The sequence below is a fragment of the Poromitra crassiceps genome (assembly GCF_964638095.1).
Source record: "Poromitra crassiceps genome assembly, chromosome: 19".
Classification (NCBI taxonomy): domain Eukaryota; kingdom Metazoa; phylum Chordata; class Actinopteri; order Beryciformes; family Melamphaidae; genus Poromitra; species Poromitra crassiceps.
The window spans coordinates 25,527,112-25,549,999 of record NC_139646.1 but is presented as its reverse complement, the minus strand read 5'-3'; the positions used below and the strand labels follow the sequence as shown (position 1 = coordinate 25,549,999).

At 45.2% G+C, this 22,888-nt stretch overlaps 1 protein-coding gene across 2 annotated transcripts in view; it reads left to right on the top strand.

The window, feature by feature from the left end:
- The window catches only part of LOC310793661 (phospholipid-transporting ATPase ABCA1-like), a 76,203-nt gene that overhangs the window by 46,556 nt on the left and 6,759 nt on the right, over positions 1 to 22,888 (top strand). Inside the window, exons 13-38 of one of the 2 annotated variants that reach the window (XM_083655509.1) lie at positions 1,945 to 2,153; positions 2,266 to 2,442; positions 2,647 to 2,869; positions 3,218 to 3,439; positions 3,864 to 4,068; positions 4,367 to 4,480; positions 5,055 to 5,229; positions 5,431 to 5,562; positions 5,733 to 5,872; positions 5,988 to 6,125; positions 6,713 to 6,942; positions 7,459 to 7,531; positions 7,624 to 7,826; positions 8,545 to 8,599; positions 8,738 to 8,848; positions 9,458 to 9,606; positions 9,801 to 9,925; positions 10,042 to 10,140; positions 10,908 to 11,097; positions 11,407 to 11,501; positions 11,620 to 11,652; positions 11,767 to 11,872; positions 12,438 to 12,512; positions 12,785 to 12,954; positions 13,412 to 13,589; positions 13,782 to 13,897. In XM_083655509.1, coding sequence (XP_083511635.1) covers positions 1,945 to 2,153; positions 2,266 to 2,442; positions 2,647 to 2,869; positions 3,218 to 3,439; positions 3,864 to 4,068; positions 4,367 to 4,480; positions 5,055 to 5,229; positions 5,431 to 5,562; positions 5,733 to 5,872; positions 5,988 to 6,125; positions 6,713 to 6,942; positions 7,459 to 7,531; positions 7,624 to 7,826; positions 8,545 to 8,599; positions 8,738 to 8,848; positions 9,458 to 9,606; positions 9,801 to 9,925; positions 10,042 to 10,140; positions 10,908 to 11,097; positions 11,407 to 11,501; positions 11,620 to 11,652; positions 11,767 to 11,872; positions 12,438 to 12,512; positions 12,785 to 12,954; positions 13,412 to 13,589; positions 13,782 to 13,897 — 3,743 coding nt within the window. Of the gene's footprint in view, positions 1 to 1,944; positions 2,154 to 2,265; positions 2,443 to 2,646; positions 2,870 to 3,217; positions 3,440 to 3,863; positions 4,069 to 4,366; positions 4,481 to 5,054; positions 5,230 to 5,430; positions 5,563 to 5,732; positions 5,873 to 5,987; positions 6,126 to 6,712; positions 6,943 to 7,458; positions 7,532 to 7,623; positions 7,827 to 8,544; positions 8,600 to 8,737; positions 8,858 to 9,457; positions 9,607 to 9,800; positions 9,926 to 10,041; positions 10,141 to 10,907; positions 11,098 to 11,406; positions 11,502 to 11,619; positions 11,653 to 11,766; positions 11,873 to 12,437; positions 12,513 to 12,784; positions 12,955 to 13,411; positions 13,590 to 13,781; positions 13,898 to 22,888 lie in introns of both variants that reach the window. The other variant, XM_083655508.1, reaches the window with a different exon arrangement.

The window sequence follows — 22,888 nt, the reverse complement described above, 5'->3', positions numbered from 1 at the left end:
CCACTTTATGGAGGTGAGTGACTGACCAGGCCATACAGACCATCTCCACTTTATGGAGGTGAGTGACTGACCAGGCCATACAGACCATCTCCACTTTATGGAGGTGAGTGACTGACCAGGCCATACAGACCTTCTCCACTTTATGGAGGTGAGTGACCGACCAGGCCATACAGACCTTCTCCACTTTATGGAGGTGAGTGACTGACCAGGCCATACAGACCTTCTCCACTTTATGGAGGTGAGTGACTGACCAGGCCATACAGACCTTCTCCACTTTATGGAGGTGAGTGACTGACCAGGCCATACAGACCTTCTCCACTTTATGGAGGTGAGTGACTGACCAGGCCATACAGACCATCTCCACTTTATGGAGGTGAGTGACTGACCAGGCCATACAGACCTTCTCCACTTTATGGAGGTGAGCGCCAACAGTCGCAAAGTAAGGAAAATAACAGCCTTGTTTTCACGGACAGCGTCGTTAAAGCCATGCCTGCAGCTTCAGTTATTTCTGTCACCCGTCTGCCTCCATTCAGGTCAAGATGCAAATGTGCTGGGAAATGTAGGTCAGCATGTTAGGTCACAGCTTCTATTGGTTTTTAATGCGTCGTTAACTTTGCCTGGGTCCACACCTTTGACTCCGCCCCCTCCAGCGAGTTGGCTGCTTCTGGTCTGGCATCGTCACATGCAACAGCGGTTTGAAAAAATGTTTGGTCCAATGAGCGCCGAGGGGGACTAACGATTAGCCAATCAGCGCCGATAGATGGCGCACCAGGCGGGACTAATGCGCTATAGACGAGATGCTGCTATAATTACCAATAACTTTGAAATAAGAGCACTCTGCTTTGAAGGCATTTATTCAAAGGGGAGATGTTTTTTCGTGTTCTCCCCACTGGATTATATTCAGGCGTTTACGTTGTTGGTCTCAGTGCTTGGTTGGTTGGGGATTTCCTACATGGAAATGTGTTCGAGTTGAGGCAACGTCAGACTGAAGGAGGAAATGGAGTGTAACGAGTTGACAATTCAGTCTTGTTATGAAAAGCCTTGAGGTCAAAATATTCTTCTCTTGGCCTCAGAAAATGGATTCACCGTCATGCCGACTGTGCCAAAAAACACTGATGACACAGAAGAGAAGTTGATGATCCATGATGACATGATGACATGATGACATGATGACATGATGACATGATGACATGATGGTTTGAATGCAGCTCCTGACCTCAATCTAATCTAACAAAGAAGCAAAAATACAATAGGAGTCTTTTAAAGAGCCGAACTTGTAAACCCTGAGTCAAGGGCAAGTAGGCATCCGTGTCACACAAGCGGTAAACCTGTATAGTTAGAACACAATATACTACTGTACTGCCACAGGAAGTAGTAAACACAATAGGAAGTAATTGGCTGACCCCCACGTTGGAACATAAGGTGAATAGCATTAAGGCTGCTCACACTGTACTAAGACCTTATGAACTTAGTGGATTCTCACACAGATTCAGTAGGTGGGGAATGGATGTGGTACAAGCAGCTTATGTCAGTTAAGTATTTATTTCTATGTGTGAGACTAATCCTCAAGGAATCACTGAAGAACTCCTGACGTGGTTACTCAACGTGTATCCAGGGTATATGCATTTGTAACAGGTTATGGAGTTTGCAGATATTTGCTGGAACAATAACAAGAATTGTGAGGAAAGCACATGATTGTTAGAGCAGCAAGGTTATTTTGGGGCTGATTTGTGCTGTGTGTAAGAGTTGCTTAGTAGAGGTGGAGCTGTTATGTATCGCTCACCCAAAATAAGATCCAGGCTATTTTTTCGAAACCAAGGCAGCTTCAAAACAAGTCACAACAGATTACTGACTAATTTTATACAATGACTGTGACTATTCAGACTCCTATCAGAACATGTTAAGAACCCTCTCTTTGTCTTTCTCTGTCCCTTTCCCACCCAGTGCGTGCAGCTAGACAAGCTGGAGCCAGTAGCAAATGAGGAGCGATTGGTCAACAAGTCCATGGGTCTCCTCGACAACCAGAAGTTCTGGGCGGGAATCGTCTTTCCCGACATCACGCACAGCAACAGCACTGATCTGCCTCCCAACGTCAACTATAAGATCCGCATGGACATCGATAACGTGGAGAGGACCAATAAGATTAAGGATGGGTAAGGGATGTTCTTGTTGTATGTTCTTGTTGCGGGACACAGGCATCATCTTGTCTGCCGCTGTACAGGGTTCTTAGGATTTCCTAAACCATGGTTTTGTGTTGTACTGTAGGTACTGGGACCCTGGTCCTAGGGCTGACCCCTTCGAAGACCTGCGCTACATCTGGGGAGGGTTTTCCTACCTGCAGGACGTCATCGAGCAAGGCATTATCAGAGCCATCACCGGCACCAAGGAGAAGACAGGCATCTACATTCAGCAGATGCCCTACCCCTGCTATGTTGATGACATGTAAGTGACCACTGTGGGGGGAAAAAACTGTTTTAAACATAGACTGTATGAAGATACGGACGTTGCCCCTTGGTTTTAGATGGATGGTTGAGTGGTTGGATGGATGGGTAGAGAGAGAGAGAGAGAGAGAGAGAAACCGCTGTAGATGTTATGTTGGAGAGCAAAAACTCATGTTTGGTTGTCTCTCTCTCTCTCGTTGTGCAGGTTCCTGCGGGTGATGAGTCGCTCCATGCCCCTCTTCATGACGCTGGCGTGGATGTACTCGGTGGCCATCATCATTAAGGGCGTGGTCTACGAGAAGGAGGCGCGGCTCAAGGAGACCATGAGGATCATGGGACTGGACAACGGCATCCTGTGGCTCAGCTGGTTCATCTCCAGCTTGATCCCGCTGCTCATCAGCGCTGGCCTGCTGGTGGTCATACTGAAGGTGGGTGTGGTCATACTGAAGGTGGGTGTGGTCATACTGAAGGTGGGTGTGGTCATACTGAAGGTGGGTGTGCGACAAAGCCACATCATGTGCAACAGTTGGAGTGGGAAGTTTAAATACACTTAGGTTGAAGTCATTCAAAGTCATTTTTCTAACCAGCCCACAGATTGCATGTTAACAAAGTTTGGCAATTTACTTTGTGCAAGTGATTTTTCCAACAGTTATTTACAGACATATTATTTCACTTATAATTCCAGTGGGTCAGAAGTTTTGCTTGGAACATTGGAAGTTTCATAGGGACTTAACACAGGTAACCATTTAACATTCTCTCTCTCTCTCTCTGCTCAGATGGGTAACCTGTTGCCCTACAGTGACCCGGGCGTGGTCTTCCTCTTCCTGGGCTCCTTCGCCGTGGTGACCATCATGCAGTGTTTCCTCATCAGCACCCTGTTCTCCCGGGCCAACCTGGCCGCGGCCTGCGGAGGCATCATCTACTTCACCCTCTACCTGCCCTACGTGCTCTGTGTCGCCTGGCAAGACTACGTGGGCTTCGGCGCCAAAGTCCTAGTGGTGTGTGGACAGCATTTGCAAAATACCCAACGACCAGACCAGTGTTTGAGAGGGATAAGCCGTGTGAAAAAATGAATGACCTAATTACTTAAATGAGACCACGGAAAATACACCAATTAAGTGCCGTGCTAAAAAAGGTGCAGTGGAAGTAATCAAATAAAAAGGATAATTAACACAAGAGGGAAATCACAGTTTGATTGTGGCTAAACACTTTAATTCAGTCCAGCATCATTTAATTAATAAGAAACATCAACTAACCACAGGCACAGAAAAAATCTACATCTAGTTTACTAGCTACACTTATACATCTACAACTCTGCTGTCATGTTTTTTGTAAGGTTGAGTCGTGCCACTAGGGGGCGCCATTTACAATGTTTTCTCTCCACTAACCCTCTGGCGTGTCTCTCCTCTGGCCCTCCCTCAGAGCCTGCTGTCTCCTGTAGCGTTTGGCTTTGGCTGCGAGTACTTCGCCCTGTTTGAGGAGCAAGGCGTCGGCATCCAGTGGTCCAACCTGCTGGCCAGCCCTCTGGAGCAAGACAGCTACAACCTCACCACCTCCATCTGTCTCATGCTGTTTGACGCTGTGCTCTACGGGGTCATGACCTGGTACATCGAGGCCGTGTTCCCTGGTGAGTCGTGGACCCGGTTTATGGCAGTTGGTTGAACCAGGATCACTTGAATCGCTAAATCCAATGAACAGTTCAATAAATGTTACAAACCTAGAGAGTTTTCACAGTATGGACACACATTAGTAGAGAAGCAAAGTGAAACAGTTGCAATTTTATTAATTCTTTCTGCATTTTTTAGGATCAGATGTGCGAGAACATGTCTGTCCATTTTCTGCACTACGTTCCACTGCGACCGGATGAATTATGAGTTATTTTTAGATGATGGTGTACAGTAATGAAGACTCTCACTCCCCTCCAGGCATGTATGGGATCCCCAGACCTTGGTATTTCCCCTTCACTAAGACCTACTGGTGTGGAGAGAAGGAGAACAAGAACCTCTCCACCCCTCTGGGAAAGAAGGACAACGCTGAAGGTACAAATGATGAATGTCCAGTGGCCCTTTTTGGGCTAGAGATCATGGGTAGTTTGAGTATGAAATGTTTTAGTTGTTCAAATCAGAGAAACTCCAAGTAAGGCATAGAATTAACAGCGCAATTAATTCCCATGGGTCCTGGAAGGTTTTTGAAAATAGACATGAATAGACATGGGTCATCGAAAGTGTCTGGATTTCTATATTTTGTGCAAGAATAGCAATTGAGGTTCTTTGGTATATTTTTTAACTTAACGTTAGTAAATAGGTTTAACACAGCACAGTTGAGAAGACTGTTCACAGAACTTCACACATTCAAGCCTCTATCTTTTTAAGTGTCGTCTGTGATCTTCTGTAAAGCCTGCTAGTTATGATTATACAAATTCTCAGTGTTGTAACAGTAATGCACCTTGACCCGTGTCTCAAAGTATGCTGTGTTGGGAGCTTGAATTTGAGGGAATTGGGCCTGGAAGGTCCTTGACAAGACCTTGAATTTGATGTTTAAGAAGGTGTGGGAACCATGGCTTTTCATTGCGTTGCTGAGGGTACTGACTGTATTTCTTGTCTCTCTGTGCAGCGGTGTGTATCGAGGAGGAGCCGTCCCACATCGAGCCGGGGGTCTACATCAAGAACCTGGTGAAGGTCTACAGCCACGGCAACAAGCTGGCTGTGGACGGGCTGAGCCTGGGCTTCTACGAAGGACAGATCACCTCCTTCCTGGGCCACAACGGAGCTGGAAAGACCACAACGATGTAAGATAATATATACAGTACATGTAGATACAACAACTATGCCTTATAGTACTCCAATACAGCATATACTTAAATTTTATTGTCATATCAAATAGGCTGGATTGAGTTTAGCTAAGCCTTGTGGTTGAAAATATTTTGGGGAACTTGATGGTTAATTAAACTCAGTGGTTGGTAACGCTGTTTCTTCTTGGTTCCCGATAGGTCAATCCTGACGGGGTTGTTCCCGCCCACCTCTGGTACCGCCTACATCCTTGGCAAGGACATCCGTACTGAACTCAGCACCATCCGTCAGAATCTGGGCGTCTGTCCCCAGCACAATGTTCTTTTCAGCATGTACGTATCCTATTATCTCTTACATAGTTTCTATTATCTCTGCATAGTTTATTCTTTATTATTTCTATGAGTTCAGCTGGTAGTTGGTAAATGCATTCCATTTAGTTGGAACTGTCATAGTTTATGTCTTGATTGGTCATTTTGTGATGTATTGATTTGGGCTGACCCAGGCTGACGGTGGAGGAACACATCTGGTTCTACGCTCGTCTGAAGGGCTTGTCGGAGGACAAGGTCAAGTCCGAGATGGAGCAGATCGTGAACGACATCGGACTGCCTCACAAACGCCAGTCCCGCACCAGCACCCTGTCCGGTCAGTTTGACTTTGACTTTTCCCCAGACGCCATCAGCATTTTCAATGTAAACTGGTCCACCGTCTCTTCCGTGTGGATTTTAAACGATTGACATTTTGATCCTTTGATTATTAGGAGGCATGCAGCGGAAGCTGTCGGTGGCCCTGGCCTTCGTTGGGGGGTCAAAGGTCGTAATCCTGGATGAACCTACTGCCGGGGTTGACCCCTATGCACGCAGGGGCATCTGGGACCTGCTGCTCAAATACAGACAAGGTAAATACAGCTTCTTAGTAAGAGATAAGATAACATAAGATGAAACTTCAATGATCCTTGCTGAGAAATTGGATAAAAAAAAAACACAGCACGGTAAAAAGAATAGGGCTGCAAGTAACAATTATTTTCATTATCAATTAAATGTTGATTATTTTTTATGATTAATCAATTAGTTATTTGGTCCATAAAATGTGGCGAAAATGTCGATCACTGCCCAAAGCCCAAGGTGACATCCTCAAATGTCTTGTTTTGTCCCGACCCACAGAGAATCAGTTTACTGTCATAGAGGATGAACGAAACCAGGAAATATTCACATTTAAGAAGCTGGAATCAGAGTTTGGACATTCTCTTAGAAAATGACGCAAAACGATGAATCGAGTATCAAAATAGTTGCAGATTCATTTAAAAGTTGAAAACTAATCGATTAATTGACTAATTGTTGCAGCTCTAAAATAGAATGTAAATAAGAACATAGCAAAACATGACTGACGGTTCAACATTAGGTACAGAAGTGAAAAGTCTGTGTGTGTGTGTGCGTGTGTGTGTGTGTGCGCGTGTGTGTGTCTGTCCGTCTGTGCCTCTCTCAGGCCGCACCATCATCCTGTCGACGCACCACATGGACGAGGCAGACATCCTGGGCGACCGAATCGCCATCATCTCCCACGGCAAGCTGTGCTGCGTGGGCTCCTCCCTCTTCCTCAAGACCCAGCTGGGCACCGGCTACTACCTCACGCTGGTCAAGAGGGACTACGACCTGTCACTGCAGTCCTGCAGGAACTCGGCCAGCACCGTGTCCTACAGCAAGAAGCCAGAGAAGGTGAGAGGAACACTGCTCCTGTGCTGTTGAAGAGATCATTAATTAACCCTTAACGAACAGTTAACGAGGATCAAGTCAGGATCAAGTGTGACCATAACTCCTTTCATCCTGCTACAAAACCCTTAATGACCGACTCAAAGCACCTTTCTATCTTGCTAAAAAAAAAAAGCTAAAAAAAATGTCCCTTTGTCTCTTAACAATGAAACTCTAAAATATTGCAAGAAGCCCCTCCTTGCTTTTGAACACAGTATGACAGAAGGAAACATGATAGACTCTATTTTTCAAAACTATTATGAAGAGAGAACGAAACTCAAAGTGGTTCTCTTAATGCTTATTAAGGATTAACTAACCCTTACTCAATGGTTATTAACTAACCCTTAGTGTTAGTTAACTGTTAATTAAGGTTTAGTTCATGCTTATTAAGCATGAACTAAACCTTAATTAATGTACCCTTCTTGTAAAGTGTTTTGGTATCCAGTCGTTTTTTGTGTTGACCCTATTTTTCCTTTTTCTCAGGAGGACAGCGTATCAGAGAGCAGCTCTGATGCCGGTCTGGGCAGCGAACCGGAGAGCGAAACCACCACGATTGGTAAGAAATGTAAAATATGTGAAAAACACCTAAGATAATAGACATTTTTATTCCGTCTCATCAACCTCTCTCTCTCTCTCTCTTCCCTCCAGACGTGTCGCTCATCTCCAACGTGATCTTCAAGCACGTCCCTGAGGCTCGTCTGGTGGAGGACCTGGGCCACGAGCTCACCTACGTCCTGCCCTACCAGTCAGCCAAAGACGGCGCCTTCGTGGAACTCTTCCACGAGATGGACGACCGCCTCACAGACCTGGGCATCTCCAGCTACGGAATATCTGATACCACCCTGGAGGAGGTAAGGAGCAGTTCCATTCATCGTAACCATCAAGTCATCGAGCCTGGTCAAAACCATCCTGATCACGTGGCCTCACATTCTATTTCACTCCATGGATCAGTCTGGACTTCTCCCCAGCGATTTCCAAAAATTAGAATGTAACGTAACCGGCCAATCAGGGACATCACTGGCAAAACATTAATGGCAGCTCCCGAAGCAACGAGCGGTAACGTTAGCGTTAGTAGAGAAAACAGCCATAAGTGCAGTTATTACAGAAACAGACTCAATAACAACAATTAAACAAGAACAAGTGTATGCACCAGTGGGGTTTCTCAGCGGAAAATACTTTTTCTGCATTCTTCCGAGTAGATTTGGATTGGATTTGGCTACGCTGATTGGCTGAAGGAGGTGTCTGTCAAGGCAAGTACTCCCGCCCACTGAAATCGAGGGGTGGACGGCTGGAGTCCAGACTCCTACGTAGAGTGAAAGAGAATGTGAGGTCATGTGATCAGGATGGTTTCACCAAGCTAATAGTAATCATTATATTATTATACATTATTATATTACCTATATATTATATTACTACATATTATTAATCATTAAGTTATGTGAGGATGGTGGTTGTTATTGCCAAAAATGATGATCACCAACTGACACACAAAAAACACAAAGCTGTTGCCATGGCGGGCATGGATAGATCATTGAATGGGATGTTTGATTGACTCTTACATCTCTGCAGATTTTCCTGAAAGTTGCCGAGGACAGTGGAGTGGACGCTGCTGAGCTGAACTCAGGTGAGATTTACAGCCATCAACACAGTAATCACATGTATATTGGGGATGAGAATTTCAGGGATCAGAAGCCAGAGAGAAGGCTTACCTGAAACAGAGATGGCTCATCTTAACTTAACTCCACTTGTCCCGTGGCCGCAGATGGAGTGGTCCCGACCAGGACTCGCCGGCGCCACCATGCGTTTGGAGACCACCAGAGCTGCCTGAAGCCCTTCACCGAGGACGACAACTTCGAGTTCAACGACTCTGAAGGTGACCCAGGTAGAACTGCACTAACACAAATGTCCCGGTCAAAGGTAGTTTTATTGTCCCCGCAGGGAAATTGGTTTGCAGACAGGAAATATAAAATACACACATAGCACAAGCACTAAAAACTAAAATACTCACATAAAACAACAACAAGTACTAAATACAAACAAACACTTCAAGATAAAACTACAGCTAAAAGCATACAGACATAAGACATAAAAACACAGGGCAATGAAGGCAAATATCAGAAAGTGCAAATAAGTAGCATCATAATAAGTGCAAGAGTGAGCAGTAAGGTGCAAACGGGCAAGAGCCAGGGAATTAAAGTGCTATCTGCCGTTTAGCAGCTGAATGGCAGCCGGGACAAAAGAGAGTTTTGAGGCGCTTGGTCCTCGTCGCGGGGGCACTCTGAACCGACGCCCTGAGGGCAAAAGCTCAAACTCTGGTGTATAAGCCGAGACTTACAGTCACTTAAAATCAGATTTGTAACTGTTTCTCTGCATTCTAAAGGGGTAAAAGTCACATTTCGTGCAGTTGTCCAACAGAAGTCACGTACTGATCATGTTGTGTAAGCTGACTCTCTGCGTCTCTGTCTGGTGTCTCTCTGCGCAGAGTCGCGTGAGACAGACTGGCTGGGCGGTGCGGACGGTAAAGGATCGTATCAGGTGAAAGGCTGGAGTCTGAAGAGACAGCAGTTTGTCGCTTTGCTCTGGAAACGCTTCCTCTACGCCCGACGCTCCAGGAAAGGCTTCTTCGCTCAGGTAGACTCATCCCAGACGACTTAGTACATATGCATCTCATCTGTTTTGAATCTATCCTACTCTTTTGTTTGGAAAGCTCAAACTGAGGCACACATCTATGTGTGTCTTCGCAAATATATTTCCATGTACATTTTTGGGAAACATTTTTTTTGATCACAGTTAAAAAAAAATAAGCGTGATGTTGTTTTGTTTAGATCGTGCTTCCGGCTGTGTTTGTGTGTATCGCCCTGGTCTTCAGCCTGATCGTTCCTCCGTTTGGAAAGTACCCGAGTCTGGCCCTGCATCCTGGCATGTACGAAGAGCAGTTCACCTTCATCAGGTGAGATATCTCATGTTATCTGTTTGAGAAGAAATCTTTTGCGCGCAAAACTAGAGAAACGGTGTGATGTTTGAGGAAGCCACTGATTGCGGTGATGTGCGTCTGTCTCTGCGCAGTAACGACGCACCCGAGGACGCCCACACCAACAAGCTGCTGGAAGCTCTGACTGAAAGGCCCGGATTCGGCACACGCTGCATGGAGGGACAACCCATACCGTGAGTGCTTCTTAACATTAACATTAACATTAACATTAACATTAACCATGATACATACAACTTAACAGAATCAGCATTCATACAAACACAAATAGGCTTACAAAAAAGAGTATCGGTACTCGATACCTTTAAGGTATCCACCCAAATAACCCAGTACCAAGTCGTATGGAAACTTCTCCAGTCAAATGATTCAGTACGTGTTGTACACAGATCTAGAAAAAAGTACTATTTGTATGGATTTGCTCCAGCCAATCACCGCAAGCGTTCTTCGGTTTAATGCGACGTGTGATTGGCCCACTAACCGCAGCAGCTACAACCCATACAGTCTGTGGCGGTGAAGTCAAACATGGTGTAGCCTACAGTAGCCTATGTGACGGAGTTGGTATTGAATGAAGTACTCTGTTGGTATCGGTACTGTATCACTTTAAGGGTACTGGTACTTGTACTGGTACTGGTACTGGTATTGGTACTGGTATTATTCTTTTCTAAATGATACCCGGCCCTACTTGCAAACAATCCAACTTTTCTTGTAATCTTGTAATTCTCTGTCCACTCTCTGTCTCTTTCCCTCGTCAGTATCAGTATCATCGTCATCATCATCAGTATGTATAATAGCGTGTGTGTGTGTGTGTGTGTGTGTGTATGTGTGTGTGTGTGTGCGTGTGCGTGTGCGTGTGCGTGTGTGTGTGTGTGTGTGTGTGTGTGTGTGTGTGTGTGTGTGTGTGTGTGTGTGTGTGTGTGTGTGTGTGTGTGTGTGTGTGTTACAGGGGGCTTCCCTGTACGTCGGTGAAGGACGAGTGGTCGGTACCAGAGAGCTCTGAGAGTGTGACCGAGCTGTTTGCCAGGGGGAACTGGACCATGCAGAACCCGTCTCCGCTGTGCCAGTGCAGCTGTGATGGACGCAAGAAGATGCTGCCAGAGTGTCCGGCCGGCGCCGGGGGGCTGCCACCGCCACAGGTTAGCGAGCGCGCATGCACACACACACACACACACACACGCACACACACGCACACACGCACGCACACACACACACACACACACGCACACAACACAATGATCAGACAGAGATTGATGCATACAGATCGATGCAAAAAAAAAACACTCAATTCACCTTAAAGAGCCCTTAATCATGTTAAAAACATGATGAACAAACGTAACGTTCATACATATGAAGTAAACATTCCACACAAACTGAACTATCATGAAACTAGAATACTTAACAACAACAAAACACCAATAACTGCTCTGTGTGTACTGTATATCCAGGTGAAAATCAGTGAAACAGACACTCTGCAGAACCTGACTGGCAGAAACGTCTCCGACTATCTGGTGAAAACCTACGCTCAGATCATCAGCAAGAGGTAAACGCTAACATCAACCACACATCTATTGTCTATCTAGTGTTTTGTTTCATACGGTATTTTTGAAACCACGTTTCAAAAATCTGCTTCAATGGATCATTTTCTTCTCTCCTCACAGCTTGAACAACAAGCTTTGGGTCAACGAGTTCAGGTACATTTTCAGACATGATCCAGCTTCAGCTGATTTGTGCTCGATCAATATTGAAGCCGATGTCTTTTTGCACTCTGTCTTTCTGCGATATTAAAGCCACTTTGCTTCATGCAGATATGGTGGCTTCTCACTGGGCACCAGGAGCCCTCAGTTCCTCCCGCACAGCGACGACGTGGACGAGGCCATCGCCCAGCTCCGGAAACGCTTCCATCTGGAGAGAGTAAGGCTGCTTTCTCACTGGGAACTATTGCTTTCGTTCCGTTCCGTTCTACACCCGGGAACGATCCCCCCCCCCCCCCTGCCCCTCTCCCCTGCTGGTCAGCTTTCACATTACAGCATTTCTTCCGCGCCCGGAAACGGAACAGAGTGCACTTGCGTCATCAACTATGCCTGGAGTTTATCGTCGCCCGTTTGTTGTCTGTGTGGTTCAGAAACGGTTGGCTTTCACACTTCGCGAGTGTTCCGTGCCCGGGCACGCCAAAGCCAAAGCGCTCCCCAGACCACCTTTTTAAGTGGATCCTGTCAGGGTTCCCTGTTGCGCGCCCGGGCGCGGAACGCAACGCAACGTTCACACTCATCAAACGTTCCAAAACTGGGGTCAATTTGGGGACAAGTGTGCTCAGGAACGGTACCTGGGCGCCAGTGTGGAAGCACAATCACTTTACATACATCATGTTATACCGCAGTATACTGTGGAAATAAGCTTTTTATAGTATATACAAACCATGTTAGTTTTACTAATGCACTAAACAAGTCTCTCTCTCTCTCCCTTGCCCACCCTCCAGGGAACCGCAGCTGACCGTTTCTTCCGCAGTCTCTCCAGTTTCGTCCAAGGAGTGGACACCAAAAATAATGTCAAGGTTTGCAGAAGCACACACACACAGAGACACACACACGCGCACACACACACGCGCGCGCGCGCACACACACACACACACACACACACACACGCATGCACACGCGGGCACACATACACATACTAGCTCTCGGGGGGGGAGGGCATTACTATGAACTACGCCAGCCATACATTTTCATTTTTAAATATCCTCCTCCGAAATCATAAATTCGAACGAGTTGATAAAACATCTTTATCGGCCAGCTCGACTCACGTCTCTCTCTACTGTATCTCCAGATCTGGTTTAACAACAAAGGCTGGCACAGCATCGGCTCCTTCCTCAACGTGATGAACAACGGCATCCTGAGGGCCAGCCTGCCGGCCGGCAAGGACCCCAGCAAGTACGGCATCACCGCCTTCAACCACCCGCTCAACCTCACCAAGGAGCAGCTGTCGCAGGTCGCACTGTGAGTGTTACGCCAGTACAGTTACAGTTACACTGTGAGTGTTATGCCAGTACAGTTACAGTTACAGTGTGAGTGTTACACCAGTACAGTTACAGTTACAGTGTGAGTGTTACACCAGTACAGTTACAGTTACACTGTGAGTGTTACACCAGTACAGTTACAGTTACAGTGTGAGTGTTACACCAGTACAGTTACAGTTACAGTGTGAGTGTTACACCAGTACAGTTACAGTTACAGTGTGAGTGTTACACCAGTACAGTTACAGTTACAGTGTGAGTGTTACACCAGTACAGTTACAGTTACACTGTGAGTGTTACGCCAGTGTGATTTTTGCTTTCGAACCAAGTTTAACCAAATGTAGCACTTCCCAGAGCCAGGCTTGTCTCTTCGGCATGTTTCTGCCTTTCTACTTTGTCCTCACCATCCCCTCTCTCTCTCTCTCTCTCTCTCCCCGCAGTATGACGACGTCCGTGGACGTGCTGGTGTCCATCTGCGTGATCTTCGCCATGTCCTTCGTCCCGGCCAGCTTTGTGGTCTTCCTCATCCAGGAGAGGGTGAACAAGGCCAAGCACATGCAGTTCATCAGCGGAGTGCAGCCCTTCCTCTACTGGCTGGCCAACTTCGTGTGGGACATGGTGAGCCGGCGTCAGCCCCCTGTCAGGGACTTCCCACGCCTGCTTCTTATTGTGGCGTTTAGTTTGACCTTTGACCTCTCTCCTCCTCCCTCACAGTGTAACTAGTTTAGTTTGACCTTTGACCTCTCTCCTCCTCCCTCACAGTGTAACTAGTTTAGTTTGACCTTTGACCTCTCTCCTCCTCCCTCACAGTGTAACTACATCGTCCCGGCCACGCTGGTCATCATCATCTTTGTGTGTTTCCAACAAGACGCCTACGTCTCCTCCACCAACCTGCCCGTGCTGGCCTTACTGCTGCTGCTCTATGGGTGAGTTTAGAGATGGTAAATCATCTCTTAGTCCTCTGTGACAGTATTTTCCTGTGTGTACCCTCTAACACATACCCGCCACACAGGGGGGCCGTATGTTGCCCATGTGTGCTTTATAGTAACGTTCAGTCAGAACTCATTTATAATTAAGCCCATAGTTAATGAACTAATCATGTACAAAACACACACACAGTCACATATTTTATATACTGTATATCGTCGGTGTCGGGCCAGGACCTCGAATGTCACTTTTTTCACTTTCTTACTTTTTGTCATGAATCAATGCCATTGGTCACCCTTCACGTCTCTGTGTGGTTTTTAACAAATGCAACCAATGGAAAAGCATTAAAACGAGCTTGTGAGTAAATCTCGTAACGCCATTCGCCCTCAATCTGTCAGTCAAACCTCGAAATCCCCCCCCTACCTCCGTGTGTACCCCCCCACGCAGGACACTAAACCCGGAAAAGACACACGGCAGACGCGCTGTGTATTTCTCATATCGTTTTGACTCATCCTGGCTTCCTCTGACGTTAATATATCAATCAAATGTTTTCCAGTTATTCCTAGGCTGCAAACTTGTTTTAACATGCAAATCGGAGTGCTTTCTGACGAGAATAAAGTAACGTTAACGTTACGTTATGTCAGACTATTTCTCACCCCATGCGAAAGCCCCAAATCGGCCATGAGAGGCGAGGGGCAATGCTGCTGCTCCTGCGCGCGCGCCCGCGGCCTGGAGCTTGGGGGCTCGTGCATGAGGATGCGGCTGCCTCCCGCTTGACTGGCCATGAGAAAGCGCTTCCAAGTCGGACTGATAATATAAACAACATCATTTGAGCTTATCCAGGTCAGATATTTATAAAGTAATGACACATTCAGCGGGAAACTAACTATAATTAAGACATGTGCCAACTTTGACGACATTTGGTTCAGTAGTTTAAGAGCAAACAGGTTTTTTTTACTTCCTGAAAAGTTTCTGTTTTGGAAATTCGAGGTCCTGGAACGACAGCAGCGATATGTTGTAACTCTGTTGCCTGAAGACCTCAGATCTGCCCCAACCTTACTTACTTTTAAAAATAGACTAAAGACTTTTATGTTTACCGTCGCTTTTAACTGCTGACAGCTACTATGCAAACCCAATGAGTCCTCTATAAGTTTTAGCTCTTTCTGCAACTGCTGCGCCTGCTGCCTATTGCACTTTTTTATACTATTTTTTTTTTTTTTTAGTTTTGTTGTGATGCTTTTAAATGTCCATTTTATTTCTTCTTTTCGTTTATTTTCCTGTAATACACTTTTTATACTCTTTTTTTTTAAGTTTTGTTGTGATGCTTTTAAATGTCCGTTTTACTCTCTTCTTTTCTTTTATTTTCCTGTCAACCATTTTATGTGAAGCACTTTGATTTGCCTCTGTGTATGAAATGTGCTATACAAATAAACTTGACTTGACTTGACTTGTAAGCCTAATTTTTGCCATCACAGCTGCTTTTTACATGTATGGGATAATACAGGCTAATCTACAAGGTGTCCCAAGCTCTGAGTCATTATAAACTCAATTAGCTACAGAAGCTTAGTTCACATTCAGTCCTTGTATATTTCTCTCATGTGTTCATCATTCCTTTTCTCCTCTGTGTGTGTGTGATTGAGAAATGAGATGCAGGTGGTGTTCATCCTAATTTGCCTGGTCAGGTGTCAGATTGCTGCTGGCTGATTGGCTGGTGGAGAGCATTTAAGCCAGCTGATGCCATCCTGTCGCCCCTTGCTCTCCTCATTCCCAACGATGATGGCTGCTGTGCTGACTGCTGTGTTCTGTCAGGTAGGAACTGTGTGTAGACCTACTTTAGTAGTTCTGCAGAACTTTATTAAGATGTGTCTTTATCTTGGTAGACCTGTGCAGTCTAAACTGTAAATAGTTACCTTCCAGATCTACACTTTTGTACACTGTAAATAACACTTACCCAAGTAGCAGAAAGTAGGGGGAGAAGCCCTTTAGTTTTTTGTAACATTTTCTCATGTTTATTTTGTAGGAGCTTATAGGTAAGAGCTGTGTCTCTTATTTAATCCATCATTTTCTTTTCTTAGGTAAATTTAAGGTTGGGGATTAGTTTGATTGGTTAGTTGTGTTGGGGCCATGCTGTGCTCTGAAACTAAACCTGCTACTTGTGAACTTGTGATGGTGGTTTGGCTGATCATCCTTGGGAGTGGGAAGAGTGGGGGCACTTTTGTGTTGCGGTCCCGTTCCCCGAGGCCGGTTCCTAACATAATTGGGTGCTCGTCTGCTTTTCTCATTCGTCAGCACGTCGTCTGTGAGTGTGTATATATATTTTATATGTTTGTCTGGTGGGCAGTCTTTGTGCAGGTGGTAAATGGTGTTAGTCAAGGTGGCTTTGCATGGAGCTGAGGAAGCTCATGGTGGTAAAGCTGGTGGAGATGTTTGTTGGAGGAAGAGCCGGTCAGAGGGGACCAGTAAGACTGAGGAGGGGCGTGACAAGGCAGGGCCATCAGTAGCACCCTTTCTCCTCTTTCTGTGTAGACTATGCTACCCTACAAGAGTCCCGTCTCCGTACATAGACTTGCCTGTGACTCTGACTCCCAAGCCGTCTAAATCAGTGATACAGACGTATTTACAAGTGTCACAGAAACATTTCAAAGCCACATATTGAGAAGAGTTCATAGCTTCTCGACATCGGGGTTAGAAAGCTCGACGCTGCTCATAAATGCCTCTTTTCATCTGAAGTCTGTGCTGGTGATATTTTTTACCAAGCTTTCGGCCAGAGTGGCGCTGTTGAGCGCTCTGACGGCTGGAAGCTCTAACCTGGAAAAAATATCACCAGCACAGACTTCAGATGAAAAGAGGCATTTATGAGCAGCGTCGAGCTTTCTAACCCCGATGTCGAGAAGCTATGAACTCTTCTCAATATGTGGCTTTGAAATGTTTCTGTGACACTTGTAAATACGTCTGTATCACTGATTTAGACGGCTTGGGAGTCAGTCACAGGCAAGTCTATGTACGGAGACGGGACTCGTGTAGGGTAGCATAGTCTACACAGAAAGAGGAGAAACGGTGCTACTGACGGCCCTGCCTTGTCACGCCCCTCCTCAGTCTTACTGGTCCCCTCTGACCGGCTCCTCCTCCAACAAACATCTCCACCAGCTTTACCACCATGAGCTTCCTCAGCTCCATGCACACCATTTACCACCTGCACAAAGACTGCCCACCAGACAAACATATAAAATATATATATACTCAGACGACGTACTGACGAACGAGAAAAGCGGGCGACCCCCTAATTATGTTAGGAACCGGCCTCGGGGAAGGGGACGGCAACACAAGTGCCCCCACTCTTCCCACTCCCAAAGATGATCAGCCAAACCACCATCACAAGTTCACAAGTAGCAGGTTTAGTTTCAGAGCACAGCATGGCCCCAACATCAACAAATCAAACTAATCGCCAACCTTAAACTTACCTAAGAAAAGGATGGATTAAAAAAAAAAATACACAGCTCACCTGTAAGCTCCTACAAAATAAACATGAGAATGTTACAGAACTAAAGGGCTTCTCTGTCCTACTACTTGGGTAAGAGTTATTTAGTGTAAAAAAGTATAGATTTGGAAGGTAGCGATTTCCAGTTTAGACTGCACAAGTCTACCTAGACAAGGACAGATCTTGAAGTTCAAAAGAACTAGCAAAGTAGGCCTACACACAGTTCCTACCTGACAGAACAAAGAGTCAGCAGAGCATCATCGGTGGCAATGACTAGACGGGATGGCATCCCCAAACCCATCAAACAGTGCAAACACAGGAAGTTGTTGAAATCATTCAAAGCTGGATTTGCATTTAAACATGTGAGTCTGTGTCATGTGGTCACATCATTCCTTTCCTCAGTGTGTAATTGAACTATGAGTCCACTCTTGTACTCCCAACTATGATGGCTCTCTAGTGACTCTTTCCTGTGTTCTGTCAGGTAGGAACTGTGTCGGCCTACTTGGTTCTTCAGAACTTTCAGATGTGTTATCTTGGTGGACCTGTGCAGTCTAAACAGCTACTTCCAGCGCTCCACTTTTGTACATTAACATCTTATCCAAGCAAAGTAGGAGGGAGAAGCCCTTTAGTTTTTTGTAACATTTTCTCATGTTTATTTTGTAGGAGCTTATAAGTGAGAGCTGTCTTATTTAATCCATCCTTTTCTGAGGTAAGTTTAAGGTTGGGATTAGTTTGTTGTTGGGGCCATGCTGTGCTCTGAAACTAAACCTGCGACTTGTGAACTTGTGATGGTGGTTTGGCTGATCATCCTTGGGAGTGGGAAGAGTGGGGGCACTTGTGTTGCGGTCCTGTTCCCCGAGGCCGGTTCCTAACATAATTGGGGGCTCGTCCGCTTTTCTTGTTCGTCAGCACGTCGTCTGAGTGTATATATATATTTTATATGTTTGTCTGGTGGGCAGTCTTTGTGCAGGTGGTAAATGGTGTACATGGAGCTGAGGAAGCTCATGGTGGTAAAGCTGGTGGAGATGTTTGTTGGAGGTGGAGCCGGTCAGAGGGGACCAGTAAGACTGAGGAGGGGCGTGACAAGGCAGGGCCGTCAGTAGCACCGTTTGTCCTCTTTCTGTGTAGACTATGCTACCCTACAAGAGTCCCATCTCCGTACATAGACTTGCCTGTGACTCTGACTCCCAAGCCGTCTAAATCAGTGATACAGACGTATTTACAAGTGTCACAGAAACATTTCAAAGCCACATATTGAGAAGAAGGGTTCATCGCTTCTTGACGTCAGGGTTAGAAAGCTCGACACTGCTCATAAATGCCTCTTTTCATCTGAAGTCTGTGCTGGTGATATTTTTTCCAGGTTAGAGCTCCCAGCCGTCAGAGCGCTCAACAGCGCCACTCTGGCCGAAAGCTCGGTAAAAAATATCACCAGCACAAACTTCAGATGAAAAGAGGCATTTATGAGCAGCGACAAGCTTTCTAACCCCGATGTCGTGAAGCTATGAACTCTTCTTCTCAATATGTGGCTTTGAAATGTTTCTGTGACACTTGTAAATACGTCTGTATCACTGATTTAGACGGCTTGGGAGTCAGAGTCACAGGCAAGTCTATGTACGGAGATGGGACTCTTGTAGGGTAGCAGTCTACACAGAAAGAGGAGAAACGGTGCTACTGATGGCCCTGCCTTGTCACGCCCCTCCTCAGTCTTACTGGTCCCCTCTGACCGGCTCCTCCTCCAACAAACATCTCCACCAGCTTTACCACCATGAGCTTCCTCAGCTCCATGCAAAGGCACCTTGACTAACACCATTTACCACCTGCACAAAGACTGCCCACCAAACAAACATAAAATATATATATACACACTCACAGATGACGTGCTGACGAATGAGAAAAGCAGACGAGCACCCAATTATGTTAGGAACCGGCCTCGGGGAACCGGACCGCAACACAAAAGTGCCCCCACTCTTCCCACTCCCAAGGATGATCAGCCAAACCACCATCACAAGTAGCAGGTTTAGTTTCAGAGCACAGCATGGCCCCAACACAACTAACCAATCAAACTAATCCCCAACCTTAAATTTACCTAAGAAAAGAAAATGATGGATTAAATAAGAGACACAGCTCTTACCTATAAGCTCCTACAAAATAAACATGAGAAAATGTTACAAAAAACTAAAGGGCTTCTCCCCCTACTTTCTGCTACTTGGGTAAGTGTTATTTACAGTGTACAAAAGTGTAGATCTGGAAGGTAACTATTTACAGTTTAGACTGCACAGGTCTACCAAGATAAAGACACATCTTAATAAAGTTCTGCAGAACTACTAAAGTAGGTCTACACACAGTTCCTACCTGACAGAACACAGCAGTCAGCACAGCAGCCATCATCGTTGGGAATGAGGAGAGCAAGGGGCGACAGGATGGCATCAGCTGGCTTAAATGCTCTCCACCAGCCAATCAGCCAGCAGCAATCTGACACCTGACCAGGCCAATTAGGATGAACACCACCTGCATCTCATTTCTCAATCACACACACACACAGAGGAGAAAAGGAATGATGAACACATGAGAGAAATATACAAGGACTGAATGTGAACTAAGCTTCTGTAGCTAATTGAGTTTATAATGACTCAGAGCTTGGGACACCTTGTAGATTAGCCTGTATTATCCCATACATGTAAAAAGCAGCTGTGATGGCAAAAATTAGGCTTACAAGTCAAGTCAAGTCAAGTCAAGTTTATTTGTATAGCACATTTCATACACAGAGGCAATTCAAAGTGCTTCACATAAAATGGTTGACAGGAAAAGAAAAGAAAAGAAGAGAGTAAAACGGACATTTAAAAGCATCACAACAAAACTTAAAAAAAAAGAGTATAAAAAGTGTATTACAGGAAAATAAACGAAAAGAAGAAATAAAATGGACATTTAAAAGCATCACAACAAAACTTAAAAAAAAAAAAAAGAGTATAAAAAAGTGCAATAGGCAGCAGGCGCAGCAGTTGCAGAAAGAGCTAAAACTTATAGAGGACTCATTGGGTTTGCATAGTAGCTGTCAGCAGTTAAAAGGGACGGTAAACATAAAAGTATTTAGTCTATTTTTAAAAGTAAGTAAGGTTGGGGCAGATCTGAGGTCTTCAGGCAACAGAGTTACAACATATACAGTATATAAAATATGTGACTGTGTGTGTGTTTTGTACATGATTAGTTCATTAACTCATTGAGTGCCAATGACGACAGCTGTCGTCAATTCAAATACTGACGTAGAGTGCCAAAGACGACGATTGTCGTCAATTGCGTTTTTTGACGGGGGGGGGTCCATCGAAGCCAGATCTATGTCCTGTAACATTTTGGGACATGTTGAATGTCTATAACCTATTTTACCGAGCCATTAGGTGGCGACAGTGCTCTCCAGATGACAGAAGTGTCAGGAATACAGCCTGACAAAGCCGTGATCAAAGACAAACCGCGCTCATGCTGCAGCCCAGAGCCATCATGTAGATGGCTCTGGGCTGCTTGCCAACAGCAATCAATCCGCGCACACAACTGCAGCTCCTCTGCCTGTCTGTCTGTCTGCATATAGTTTCTCAACACATTACCCACCAGAAAGGCAGCACCCAACGCCGAAGGGCCAACCCTTACCTGCAGTCGCGTTGGGCATTTCCTTGTTGCTGCTGTGAGCTGCCAGGAGCCGCGCGGCGCAAAAACAGAGGCTCCGAATAGACTTTGTGCGTGTGGGGACGAGTTTGCAGCTGACTCGGGGAGAGGCGGGGAGAGGGGGGGACAGGGGGGTGGGGCACGCATGCACCACAGAACTAAACCAGGTCACATCATCAGAAAATATTAGCTAGAGTCAGTGAATGTGCTTGAAATAATGCATTTCACAAAAGGCTGAATATCTCAGTTTCCTGATAGAAAAGCATATTTTTGCTGTTTTTGACCTATCTTCTCCGGCTGATAACTAAAGAACGGAAAATGGTATCAATAAACTTTTTTTTGCTGATGATACAATAGAGTCTCCTTGTTCTTTTTGCGTGTTCGGTGTTTACATAGTAATATCACACAATATTCTGTGGGCCTCGAGAAATCACTGAAAACGCTCTGAAACTCTGGCACTGGGAGCGTCCGTTCTCCAAAAGTGGCTGGCACTCAATGAGTTAACTATGGGCTTAATTATAAATGAGTTATGACTGAACGTTACTATAAAGCACACATGGGCAACATAGCCTGCGATGGAATTGCAATTTTTTTTTTTTTTTTTACAGTGCACCTGAACGCAACATGCAAGATACCCGCTGAATAAGTGTCCAAATGTTCATGTCATTCTGGCCAATATTCTTCTGTTATAGCATTTCAGTCTGGAATATGGAATATCTTTCAATAATCTTTATGACTAAAAGGCCAAAAGTAATCTCATGTGTAAGAAATGGCTGTTCTACATTGAGGTAGAAATTTAAATAATTAACTTGTTGGTTTTGGATTTATTTAGCTTCAAGAGTGCATGTTCGTGTGACCCTCAACACAGGCTTTGAGAATCCCGGCCACTTACTGATACTTATGCTTAAATTAACCCACTCATATTCTGGTTTATTTCAAGAAAAACATTTCAGATAGTGGAAATTCTAATTGGCTGGTAACTTTAAAATCTAGCAGCCATATTGGCAGGTGGTGAAAAAAGTTAATTTCAAGCCCTGCAGGGAGAGTGTGGTGACATAGGAGTGAGTGAGAAAAGGATCAAATATTGGTGGTTAAGACTGAATAATGACATCACAACTGTTAATTTAAAATTAGTTATTCCTCTAAACCTGGCTTCAAATGCCCCAATTTTTTCGCGCTGGCGCCGTTCAGCCCTCAGCAAAATCTGGTAGCGAGGACTTTTTTTGTGGCCCTCTCTATCATCAAAGTTGCCCATCCATTACGGCATGACAATATTTGTTCGGCCCCCGGCAACAATCTGGATTTCTCATGTGGCCCCCCATGAAAAATAGTTGCCCACCCCTGGTTTAGATGGTACCGGCTCCACTCGCCTCCACTCTACTCGCCGTTCTTTGATGTTCCATTGGGCTGATCGAGGTACCGGGCTGAGGTCAGACTTTTTTTTAGTACCACCTCCGTCGAGTTTCCAAGTGAGCTGAGGCGATACCAAAAGGTGACGTGAAAACACTGCAGACTGCTGATTGTGATTGGTCAGAGAATAGTCATCATTGTGCACACGTATGCTAATAGTCGCAACTAGGGTTGTCAAAAGTATCGATAGTATTGAAAATATCAATACTGAAAATGTTAATCGGATACAATATTAATTTGCAACAGGTATCGATAGTATCGATAAGTATCAATACTAAAATTTTTAAACGGATACAATACTCATTTGCAACAGTTTTGATACCATCAGTGCTTTCTTTTAATGAAAAATCACAGATTTTTCCCTCCCTATCATTGGTGGGTCTCTGTTGCTTCAACAAGCTAAACGTGTTGTGATGTCTAGAGCAGAGGGCCAATCTGCTGTCTGAGT